Source organism: Barbus barbus, assembly GCF_936440315.1.
Source record: "Barbus barbus genome assembly, chromosome: 21".
Lineage (NCBI taxonomy): Eukaryota > Metazoa > Chordata > Actinopteri > Cypriniformes > Cyprinidae > Barbus > Barbus barbus.
Window position 1 is genome coordinate 28,315,189 of NC_136749.1, and position 13,081 is coordinate 28,328,269.

Sequence of the window (13,081 nt, forward strand, 5' to 3'; positions counted from 1 at the left end):
TTTTTCTTTTTCTTTTTCCCTTTGCTTATCTGCCTGTTATAACAGCCAAGCAAAATCTAACTTTAAAATTTTAAGGGTCAAGAGCCCAACTAATGCAAACGCAGACCACTATAACGGTGACATAAAAATAGTGATTTTCTTGTTTGCTGATTCTGCTCGTTAACATCAGGTGTCTTCAATAATGGTCAATCATCACTCAATGAATCTCATTAACTTTAACTCTGCTTGAGTGTTAATGTAACACTCTTATTTGAACAATTCCACACTCTTGAGTGTGGTTTCACGGTTCATTCGGGATTTTTTTTGAGTGTTTTTGTCATTTTTGGAGCTTTACAGACTATGGCTGAATGGAAAAGAGCTGCATGAAGCTTCTTCATTTCTCCTTTTGTGATCCATTGAAGAAAAAAACAACATACGGGTTTGGAGCAACATTAAGGTGAGTAAAGGTTTTATTTCTGTGTTTTATAAAGGTTTTGTCCACTGTACTGATGACTATGCAGCTTATAATAGATTACAGTGTCTGTTGTTTTATGTGAATCTCTTCATTTCTGCAAGATAAATATCACACCTTCTCTACAGGACCGTTAGCAGATTGCTGCTTTATGAGAATTAATAAATGCTGCCCTTAACGGCAGTGATTACCCTAGTGGCTTTACAGTTGACCGGAAAATAAACGGTGAGAAATAATTGCTGGAGTTTTAATATGACAGTAAAGAGGCAGAGAAACTTTCCTCTGCATGGCTTTTACAGTCTCTTCATAAACTTTGCTTCAAAGTAATGGTTTCACTGAAATAGATATGAAGCAGCTATTTTAAACCTCCTTGGCTTTTCATATGGATTATAATATGAAGTTATGAAGAATATGAAGTTTCAGCATCCTAACAGTTTGCAGTAGAAACATGAATAAATTGTCTCCAAAGCTTAGTGTCTGTATAACCGACCAAGCTTTGAGGACATTTTTGAATGATTTTGGACTTAACTACCGAATTTGGTTATAATAAAAAAATAATAATAAAAGTACATTTACATGTGTAATCTAACAAACATACACAAAGGCTTGAAGAGTAGCATTGTGGACTATTGAAATGAACAATCATAATTTCTGTTAGTCTCTATTTTAAGTTTATTTTTACGAGGTTTTTACTGTTTGGGCTGGACTAAGTAAGATATTTAGCATACGTCTTGCTATTTGTGTTTTGTCTAACAACAAACATTGTAAATTATTTATCTAATTTATTTAATCTTGTCATTTTAAAGTGATATTTTGTTAACTTGTGTTATTTTGATTAGTTATTAATTTAATTACATTTCGTTATTCGGGCATGAAAAAATAGCCATTGTGGGCTATTCAAATTAACAAAATCATAATTTAATTTCTATAATACTTTTTTATGGCTGGGCTATACAGGGGAAAAAATAAAAAAATTTGAATATGCGTTTTGTCTGATATGATTTAATAATATTTATTTGTTTGTTTAAACCAAACATTATAAGTTATTTATTTCTATACTAATTTGAATTAATCAGTTCAATTAATTGATTTGTTTGCAACAAAAGCAAATCATTGAATTTGAGTTTTGAACTGATTTATTAAACTTAGAAATTAAATTAGCCTAAATTGTTTTCTACAATGGTGTATCACACACACACACACTGGAAAACTAAAATGCAATTCTTCACAATGTTGCTTAATTTTATATAACCGGCAAATGATTGTGAAAAGATTTAATATATCGCCCATCCTCATACTCTTTCAGGTTTTTTCAGGTGACTCTACTGGATTGGCAAGTCATTCCTGTATCCCTTCCTGTGATTGATGTATTGTCTCCAATATTTTAAACGTAGGCCTGTCTAATACAAATGACCTGAGAGATAATAGTTTAGAAGAGGAAAGCGCAGCTCACTCAATCTCTCTCAATTCATAACTGTCTCTATTGTGTCTTTAAATGAGGTTTGAGTCACAGCTGGGACGATTTGATCAGATTGTTCGTGAAAAGAGCGAACGCTTGGCTAATATCTTTTCTTGTTTCAGACATCATTTATTCTCAACCATCTCGGCGTCTCCAGGGATTCTTCATTCATTATAATTCTCCTCGTCATTCATAATTGTTCACACCTTGCTTAGGAAGTGACCCTCAACTATCGGAGAACGGCACGTGACGCCAGAGACAGCAGGTAATCTCAATTTTATCAGTGTGAGAAACCGAACGCTGCTTTCATTGATCAAATGCCAGATGCTCCAGAACTATTATTAGCATATTAATTCGTTATGCATGCCATGGATGCTCAGAGTAAAACGGTTTGTTTTCTCCATGCCGTATGTATTGCAAATTATGCAAGTCTCTTTACACACAAATTTTGCAACAAATATTAAATTAATTGAATCAGCCAATAAAGCTCAATTGAATTGAATCGTCAATCACTTTTCGGCAGTAGGGTTATTTTATCTTTAACTTTATTTTTTCAGAATATTGTTTTTAAATTATGAAGTTATAAGACCAAATGTAGAAAATTATGAGAGCTATTTAATTTTTTCATTTAAATCCAGTGTTGCAATGTTGCGATTCATCTTGGAGGTTTAGATTTTTTTGTAAATATGTGACCCTGGACCACAAAACCAGTCACAAGTACCGCAGGTATATTTAATAACCAACAATATGGGTCAAAATGATCGCTTCTCCTTTTATGCCAAAAATCATTAGGATATTAAATGAACATCATGTTCCATGGAGATATTTTGTAAATTTCCTACCGTAAATATATTATAACTTTTTTTTTTTTTTTTTTTTGTAATGCATTGCTAAGAACTTAATTTGGACAACTTAATTTCTAACACACCATATATCAATGGAAAGATTATGACTGGTTTTATGGTCCAGGGTCACGCATTAAAAAGTAGAGAGGAGAGAAACAAAAAAAAAAAAAAAAAAAAAAAAAAAAAATTATATCAAATTGTTTAAAAATATATATTTTTTCATTCAAATCCACTCTTGCAATGTTGTGATTTTTATCTTGGAAGTTTACGACTTTAGAATAAAAAAAAAAATAAAAAAAATAAAAAAATTAAAATCTTAAGGCAAAAATATTTTAAAGAAATATATTACATCTTTTAAAATTCTTTTTTTTTTTTTTTTTTCTATGCAATGTTATGATTCATCTTGGAGGCTTAGAATCTTAACAATAGGAAAAATACTGTAAAATAAAAGTGGCATCCTCAAATCTGGCTTTTTGAGGTCATCTCTCCTTCACCTTGACTTCCCAGCCGTTTGGTGTCTGTCTTGTCTTTTGGCACGTCTGTGAGCCGCCGGTCAGACACACATAGGCAGGCGTCTGTGTGTCCGCTGCTCTGTTTGACGTTACTGATCTATGGACCCGTGTCCCGTTAGGACATCACAGTCTCTGCCGTCCTTCAAATACATAAACAATAGAATCAGGCTTCCTGGATGCTGCTTTAATTGTGTTGGCTTGATAAAGCCTAAATACTGTTGTTGTACTTTACTTGGTACATGAGTTTTGAAATCCTGTTCTAAATTAGTATGCTTCCTTTTCATAACTGACTGCTTTAAAGCTTAAAAGTTTGGGGCTGATAAGATTTTGAATGCTTTTGAAAGAAGTCTCTTCTCACCAAGGCTGCATTTATTTGATCAAAAAGACAGTAAAAACAGTAATATTGTGAAATATTATTAGAATGAAAAATAATGTTTTATTGGATGTCACTGTGACATTTGCTCTGGAAAAAAAAAACATACTTTTCTATTTTAATATATTTTAAAATGTGTGTTTTTTTTTTTTTTTTTTTTTTTTTTTTTTTTTTTATTCCCGTGAAATCAGTGCTAATTAAGTATTTTTAAATCTCTTGTAATATTAGAAATGTCCGTACTGCCACTATCGATCAATTTAATGCTGAGTATTATTATTATTGAAAATCATACTGACGCCAAACTTTAATGTGGATTTTTTTTATTTTATTTTTTAGATTTATTAAATGTATTAATCAATAAATTCATTTATAAATGTATTAATATAATTGTTCTTTTTTTAACATTAAAAATGCTTTACTGTCACTGTTAATCAATTTAATGCTGAGTTTATTATCTTTTTTAATTATACTGACCCCAATTATTTATATACATACATACACATAATCATTATTTTTTTTTTTTATGAAAAGCATAAAGCTGCTTTCTTTGCTCAAACTATACAGCTGTTATCATAAGAACTATTCATGCCATGCCTTGGATCTTCAATACAAGTGTACTTTCCACACCAAGCATTATCAGTTATGTAATAAATTAAATGCATTATATTTTTTATATTATAATCTTAAATATAACTCTCTTTTTGCATTTAAAAAATAATCCAAATCAATGGTTGCAATGTTTTGGAAATTACTTTTGGGGAAAAAAACAATGCATCTCTTTCTGCAGTGTGTAAGGGGTTTTTCTTTTTTTCCTGTCAGGCACCGTGAAATGTAGGATTTGAGCCACAGTACTCGAGATCATGGGTGACTCAAAGCACACAAAAGTGATCAGTTTGGCATGTAACAGATGTTTGGGGCCGCCGGAGTCCTCACTGTATTGGCTGTGTTCTTGCTGAAGGACTTGATCGTCGCAGCTGAACTGATGTCAGAGCGCAGTGAACCTGTCTGCTCACTGCTGCCCAGCTCTTTTGTGTTTTACAGCGCTGGATCGCCGCTTCAGCAGAAGCCATTGTTCGGCTGCGGGTTTCTGTGTGCGGTGATTACAGGAGAGGAGCTTGTCGCTCTTACTTATTGATGCAGGTTCATGCCTCTATTCCCCGCTGCCTCTCATCTAGTCTTGGTGTAGAAGCGCTCTTCTATTTTCTCCAGAAGAGCTGGTGGGGTCTCGCTTTACTGAGCAGCCGAGTGAGTTGGAACAGAAGGCGCCGTGTTGACTTCCTCTTCACTTTTCTGTGAATGTTCATCATTGCAACAGTAGTCTCATTGTCTTTTGCAAGAATAAATGCGAAAAGGTCGAAAGCCAACAAATTTGGACGAGTGCATTCGTCTATGAAATCAATAACTTTTATTTAGTAGGCTGGATGAAAATGAAATCTGATGGCGCTTGATGGAAGAAGTGGAAACTCTCAAATATCAGGTCAGGCGGCGGGATGAAGGCTAATAGAACAGGACATGGGGTCAAATATAAAATAGGAAGAAATATGAATAAACAGGAGGGATGAGGAAAGGGTGAAATGGCTTTTTTTTTTTTTTATCACTTATTTTTGTATATTTGATTTAAAAAAACAAAAACAATTTTTTATTTTTTTTTTATTTATTTATACATTGTATATTTTTTATGTCTTATTACTGTTTTTGTTTCCCCACGATTTGTTCCACAATAACTTTAGAAATTCTTTTTCCTTTCTTGCTACTGTTCAGTCAAGATCCCTTCATTTCACAACAGATGTGAAGTAACTACATTTTCACCTATAATCTGATTATCTGACACATTTCATTTCCCATTAGCTTCCTGTTTAGCGGGAAATCTCTGAAGCAAATCATTCACGTAAGTAGGACAGAGGTCTATTAATGGATTCTTTCAGTATTATTAGCTGTGATTTTTGTTTAATGTGTGTATTTGTTTTTGCAGGCGTGACTGGTCAATCATGCTTTTAGATCTAGGCTTGGTGACGTGTCAATGGATGATCCATTAAATATTATGGCGTCCTTTTGCTTGGTGCTTTATTCTGAAGCCTGACCATAAGGTTCAGCGGCTATTCAAAGATACTGGACTCTCTTTTTTTTTTTTTTTTTTTTTTTTTTTTTTTTTTTTTTTTTTTTTTTTTTTTAATGGTACACACTGTTCTGCATTACTTCCACCATCTGTTATTCTCCACAGGGCCAGAAACACCTTGACTGAGCCAATCAGGTGTTGAAGGTCAAGTAGCTTCATTCACCTCGCTACAGTAGAGACCTCATGTACCATTAAAATCGAAAAACGTTTGTCCACTAGAAACATATGGCGAGGAGCCGTTCTGCATGACATGTGCCCGCCGTCTTTTTTTTTTTTTTTTTGGTCCTATATTGAGAAATAAATTGAAAAAGCAAGCAAACGAATAAAAGGCCAACGGCAACAACTGTTGTGTAGTGAAACTGGCTGTAAAATGAAGAAGACAAAGCACAACAACGAGCACTTTGCCTGTTTAGGCCCCATTTCAAGCTTTTTCTACTGAAGAACTGGCTGTTTCATAAAACTAGTTTACCAAATAAGCCAGGCTTATTTCAGTAATTCTGACTTATTTTAACTTGATTTGGTTTCCAAAAGCAAATTTACCATAGCTCAAGCTCAGTCACTGTGGCAACTTATGCTGGCAAACTAACCAGGTCCGGAGCAGGCTAACTGTCAGGCTAAGCTGAGCTCCTCTAACACTGACCAATAGGAACTCATTAATATTACCACTGTCTCTCTCACATACAATCAGTTGACTATCAGTCCAAAAATAAAAGCCTATTCAGAAAATACTATCAGAAAATTTGCTATGGCGGATCGATTTGATCCATGATCGACATTAAGGCCTGCTTCAGAATAAGCGTGCACATCACATTATCCTGACTCCCTGAACCTGGATCCAATTAGATTGCGTGAAATTGTCGTTTATGAAACCGCTTTAGTCCCGATTGATTTCAAGTCAGGTTTTGGAATTTAAGCCCTGCTTTTCTTGCCTTTTTTTATGAAACAGCCCCCTGGTTACTTAAAATTTATATTTATCAAGCTGTCCCTAAATGATTTTATTTTTTCAGCTTTAAAGCTAGATCCATCAAACTCAGAATTCATATTTTTCCAACTTTGGATGATTCCCCCCCCTAAGTAGGTCAGACAAGATGCACTTCTGACACAAAGACTATATTAAAAGGTAAACGGCATATAAACATCTCTCAGTGACGAAGACAATCCCAGAATGCATTGCATAAGTCTTATTAAAAAAAATCCAAAGGGTGGTATATACAAATCTTTTGTATTTCAAATAGCTGACTTTTCTTGTAACTAACACGTCATTCACTTAAAATGCATGCTTCAGTTTTATTGTATATGCAAAGTAACAAATGCATCTTTATGCACAAAAAACAACACAGTTGCAAAACCTTTAGAAAATGAAAGAAAAAAACATGTTTATGGTGTAAACTAAACGTTTATTGCTTTTTAACAAGACTGTAATGCATATCAAAATGACATGAATCCAAAAAGGTTCACTTTTCAGTTGTGATGTTGCCTATGAAGGCAGCTGCATGTATTTCTAAAGAAAACTGCATAAATTAGGTGTGTTTTGATGGGATTTGATCACAGTGCAGCGGTTTAAGAAAAAAAAAACAACGCCAACTGGTAGACCAGCTAAAGCCATCTAAGACCATCAAACCACCTTTCTAGCAGCTTTTGTTTCTGTAGTAGCTCACTATTGATGGGTTGTTTTCGCCTGCTTTCATTAGAACAGGGTTTTTGGCTTTTTGTGAAGGCTGGATATCGATCGTCATGTTTTGGTGGTGATCTCTGTGTTTGGTGTTCGGGAAAGTGCGAGTGGATGAGTTCTTGACAGAGACTGGGTCCGTGCAGGTAAGAGAGGAGGAGAGGGGTCATTGGCCCGGGACATAGAGAGAGAGACTGGCTGTGGCGCCTGTCAGGTCGACAGCAGCGTCTGCGTCTGTTTGAGCAGAAGATCCCAGCTGATAGCGCTGGCGTCGCTCTTGAGAAAGACGGCTTACCCGGGAAATACTGCAAACACCAACACCACAGCTTGTGCTACACTGCTTTTGAGAGATGATGCAAAGTAATAATGAATCAGGGTTTGGAAGACACTTTGTTTCATATAAATTAATCAAACTTATTAACTCAAAACATAGTATTTTATTTCAGATAATTAAAACTAACTTTTTCTTAACTTAAAATAAAACTAAACCTGTTTCAGTCATTTTTATTTTAATTACATTTATATTCAAACAACTAAATTACCAAAAACAGAATTTACAAAAATTAAATTTATTGTCCTGAAAAATAAAAACTAAACCTGACATAAATAAACATTTGTGTAGTCAAAAATAACTGAAGCACACAACTAAATTACAAAAACAGTACATCTGAAAAAAATCAGAACACATGAAAATGAAAACTAATTCATAATACTAATAAACACACACTTTATATTATAATTGAAATATCATTTCAATACAATTCGTTTTTTTGAGTATTTTCATAATGCATATCAATATTTGTGCCAAAAAAGTATAGAAATAATAAAAAAAATGACTGAAACGCACAACTAAGTTACTAAAACTAAAAAGTAGAAAATCTAAAAATAAAAACTCAAAAAAAAAAAAAAAAAAAAAATATATATATATATATATATATATAATGCATGCATGCATGCATGCATACATACATACATACATGTGTATATATGTATGTGTGTGTGTCATATATAGATTAAAAATGGATTTTGTGATTTAAAATTAAATAACTGGCTTCTATGTCATTGTACTAAAGCAAAAACAAATTAAAAATATATGGCCGTCTAGAAAATATTTACTTTGTGTTTAGCATTTTGTTTTTCTTTCCTCTGCCAGTTAAACATTTTTCATAAATATCATCTTTACAAAAATTTGTCTGGAAACAGCACAAATTCAAAATGTGGGATATATTTTCTAACATGAACATTGCATGGAAGGAATTTATTTATTTATTTATTTTTTCCCCCCTCTCTCTTAGGTTTCCCACAGACATCCTGGCATCTCCTTTGTGGCCTTTTTATGCACACTTTGACAAATATCATCCATGTATTCCCTGCATACAGGATATTAGCACACTGTGCACAGTATGCAAACGCCATTATTACTGCGGCACTGCAGTTCTGATTAAAAATAAATAAAAATAGGGAATTTTCATTGCAGTGCATTTCATGATGCCTATGATCATAGATTATATAAAGAGCATTTACTGTGATTTATACCAGTAACAGAAATATCAAGAGAGAAATGTGTCACCCATAAAGTGCATTACTACATAATTCAAGCAGAATTTTAAATCATTATTCCCCAAAATATGACCTAGACTTGTCCTCCTTTTAATGGAAGTTTTGTCATTAGGACAATAATAAATCGAGGGACGCAGATGGTTTGGTCTGTGTTTTATGGCAATTTCATCTGCACTCTAAATTCTTCAGGATAATTGAAATCATTATTGATGTCCATGAGGCCGTTGTGGTTTATATTTATTGATATTATTGACAGACGCTGGCAGAAGGTTATCTGACGCTTACACGCCTCATGAATCGTGTGAGGACGAGGCACTCTGTTATTAGTTTATCTATTCATCAACATATATGATGCTGTACAATTACAGTGAGGTTATTAGTGTTTCTCATGCATCACACTACACGCGTTACATGTGTATCACACTTTACCATGGGATTTCCCATGATCCCATGAAAAATACATGGTCAAGTTTTAGATTTTCTAACATGATAATGGACTTGTATAATACCTATTTTATATCCTGTCTGGAAAATTAACTTGGTATTCATTTAGCACTTATTATTTTTCCCTTCTGCCCATTATTAGAATATCAAACTATTTAATTTCAGTTCAAATATATCTGTAGACGGTGTTTTATAATCTCTCTCTCTCTCTCTCTCTCTGTATTCTTTTTTTTATTTACCATGCTGTCATACTTGCCGTGTCTTATAGGAAATGAACAGAGACATAGCCTAATAAGTGCTGTAACAGACCCAAATCATCGCTGTTGCATTTTCCCAGTTTTTAAATGTTAATGTAGTGATTTCTGGTGCTATGGCATTTATTATTAACTCACTGTCATGCATTGTGTGCAACACACTTCTTCTCCCTCTTCGTGTTTCGTCCATTTTCTCCGCAGCTAAAGAAACTCTTAAACCTCTTAAAAGTCCTCGTTCGTACTCCTAACAATTTTGGACCTTAAGACCTCTTTTAAGGGTTAAGATGCTTTCTGAATTACTTTTTTCTTTACTAGGATCTTTTCTTTTAATTTTAAGAGGAAACACCCACATTTCTAAGAATTTTCTTAGAATTTTGTTACTAGGAGCAACTCTAAGATGTTTCATGAATACAGGCCCTGGTGTATATTATACTTTAATGGACAACCAAAGGATTATATTGATTTAGGAGTATGAAGGAAAATTGTCATTTAAAACAGAACTTTTGACTCAATATCATTTAAAAAGGACATTTTATCTGGAGGCTCTTTCTTTTACTGTGGAGTTCATGTAAACCAACATGGAAATCAATTTATTAATGCTTATTGGTTCTCAAAGCTACTTGTTGATTAATTGATTAGTGCATTCGTTCTTTCCTTCATCTCTATACTGGAGGTATGCTGTAATTTCCAGCACTGTGCTGCTGCTGAGAGTTTCCAGTGTTGTGTAAGAGCTGACGGGAAGAGTCACGCAGGTCAAAGGGCTCCCTGAGCCCAGTATAAATATCAGAGCAGTGCCTGTCATGAGCAGAAGAAAGAGTAAAGCTTACAGAAGAACAGAGGAATCACTTCAGCAGATATCAGCCTTCAGCATTACAGAAGTGAAAATGAAGTTGACACGTGTAGCTCTCGCTGCTGCAGTCGTCATCGCATGCGTCTGCTTCCTCCAGACCGCAGCTGTTCCCTTCACACAGGTGAGCATCTGCGCTGAAACAACATGGATGGGTGCATGCAGAATAATATTTACTTTCAATGCATTACTTATACATGCTTTACACCAAGTCTTACCATGAAACTGTCAAATTCAACATCTTTACATTAAGACATGCTTAGCATGACTTACTGGTGAACATTTTAAACAATGTCATGCAAATTCAATATTTGACACGTGATCTGTTTAGCATTATCACTAATGATTTGGTATCGTAATGAAAAACCTACTACCCATATTAAAGTCTTGCCTTCTATATTTCATCAGGAGACTGAAGATGAGCATCATGTGGAGAGTGAAACACCACAGGAGAACAAGCATCTGACAGAAACTTCACAGGAACAAACAAATCCAAATCCCCTGGTATGTAACCAGCTCTTTTTTTTTTTTTTTATTCGATTTAATGAAACCCTTTTCTTTTATTTTTATAATTACTTTCAAAATCTAATTTAATCACACAAAGTAAACAATTAATAGACTTCATTAATAATAACTTTGAATTATTTTTTAAATTTATATTTAAACACTTATTTTATATAATGTGTATTCTTAAATTATTTATTTAATATTTATCATAGTTTTTAAATTTAATAATTTTCTACATTTTTTTTTTTTTTTTAATCAAACATTTTATATGTTCTACATTTGGGTAGTTCCAAGCTATAAAATCTAATATTAATTGTAAATATTGTGTAATATAATTAATGTTAATCTTGTTTAAATTAGAATTGCATATGTGTAGGAGGTCCTAAATAACATGCAATTTCTTTTCTCCTCATTTAGGCGTTCTTCAGGGTGAAACGTCAGAGCCATCTGTCCCTGTGCAGATACTGCTGCAACTGCTGCCACAACAAAGGCTGCGGATACTGTTGCAAATTCTGAATACTTTGAAACATTAACTTATTTGGACATTTGTCTTCAAACCCTTCTGAAGTGATTTTCCCTGTGGCATCATGTTGTTTGAAACGGGTATAAATGCAGGCTTTGTCATGCATTCTACTTTGTAAAAGTTGCAGCTACTGAAATTTAACTATACTTTTTAACTAACTTTTGTTCATGCTTTTATGATTTTGTTTTATACATGTGTATATTTTCATGCCTGTGTACAATGATTGTTCAGTAAATGTAAAGCTTTTGGATATTTGTAATAAAATGATTTTACATTTGAACTGTTGTTGTCTGAGGTCAGTCTGTGGTGAATCTCTAGAGGGCACTAAACACACACACACACACACACACACACACACACACACACACACATATGAGGCAGAAATGCTGTATTTGTGCACCTCAGACATTCGGAGTCTACAGCAGAGACTCCAGCTCTGTTTAAAACATACGACCAGCATCTTAAATGAAATGGAACCCAATTAGTGACACTCAAATTATATAAGTTATTAAAATATTATATGGGCAGTCGAGGCCTAATGGTTGGAGAGTTGTAACCCGAAGGTCGTGGGTTTGAGTCTCAGGTCCGGCAGGGATTGTAGGTGGGGGAGTGAATGACCAACACTGTCCACCCTCAATACCACGACTGAGGTGAGACCCTTGAGCAAGGCACCGAACCCCAATCTGCTCCCCGGGCACCGCAGCATTGGCTGCCCACTGCTCCGGGTGTGTGTTCACTACTGTGTGTACACTTGGATGGGTTAAATGCAGAGCACAAATTCTGAGTATAGGTCACCATACTTGGCCACACACCACTTCCCTTAAACCTTAAACACATTATTACATGAATATTATCAGCATATTGTTACACCGTAATTATACACAATATAATTTAAGTTTTTTATATTTCAAGATTCAAGATTTAGCAATTAAGTATTTTTTTACATTTCAGATTTTATAACCGAGAGTGTGTGTTTATGTGGGTATATGAAATATTACCTTTTAAATAACTTATTTTATTTGACATATTCTTGCACACACACACCCGCGCACAAATTATAAGAAATAATTTTATTAATATGACCTTTTAATTAAACAGTATTTTATATTGATGCACACACAAACCATTTTTTACATTTATATTTTACATACTGCATGTAGGCAGTTGCAAATAAAAATAAAAATATTAATATCGATAATTAATAGATCTAATGTAAATATTTTTTTAACTTTTTAAATGTTAATATTAATATTTAAATATTTTATTTTGAAACACACACGCAACTATTGATACTGTCAACTTTTAATTATACTAAACAATTTTTCATCAATATCTTTGACATTCAATGACATTTATTCTTTCTCTCTCTTTGTTTGAGCTAGTTGCAGTTTTTTGTGAAATACATGTGATGCTGCCCAAATTTTTAGCCAGCCTTCGCATCACAAGGATCTTAAAATACTCTCTACATACAGTGCCTTGCGAATGTATTCATACACCTTCGTTTTTTTCACGTTTTATGTT

General features: G+C 33.7%; 1 protein-coding gene across 1 annotated transcript; it reads left to right on the forward strand.

Annotated features, from left to right (window-relative positions):
• Nucleotides 1-10,504: 10,504 nt before the first annotated feature.
• Nucleotides 10,505-11,686, forward strand: hamp (hepcidin antimicrobial peptide). The gene is made up of 3 exons (XM_079444625.1): nt 10,505-10,654; nt 10,939-11,034; nt 11,455-11,686. Exons 1-3 carry the CDS (start codon nt 10,568-10,570, stop codon nt 11,551-11,553), a joined length of 282 nt encoding a protein of 93 aa, XP_079300751.1. The 5' UTR covers nt 10,505-10,567; the 3' UTR covers nt 11,554-11,686.
• Nucleotides 11,687-13,081: the final 1,395 nt, after the last annotated feature.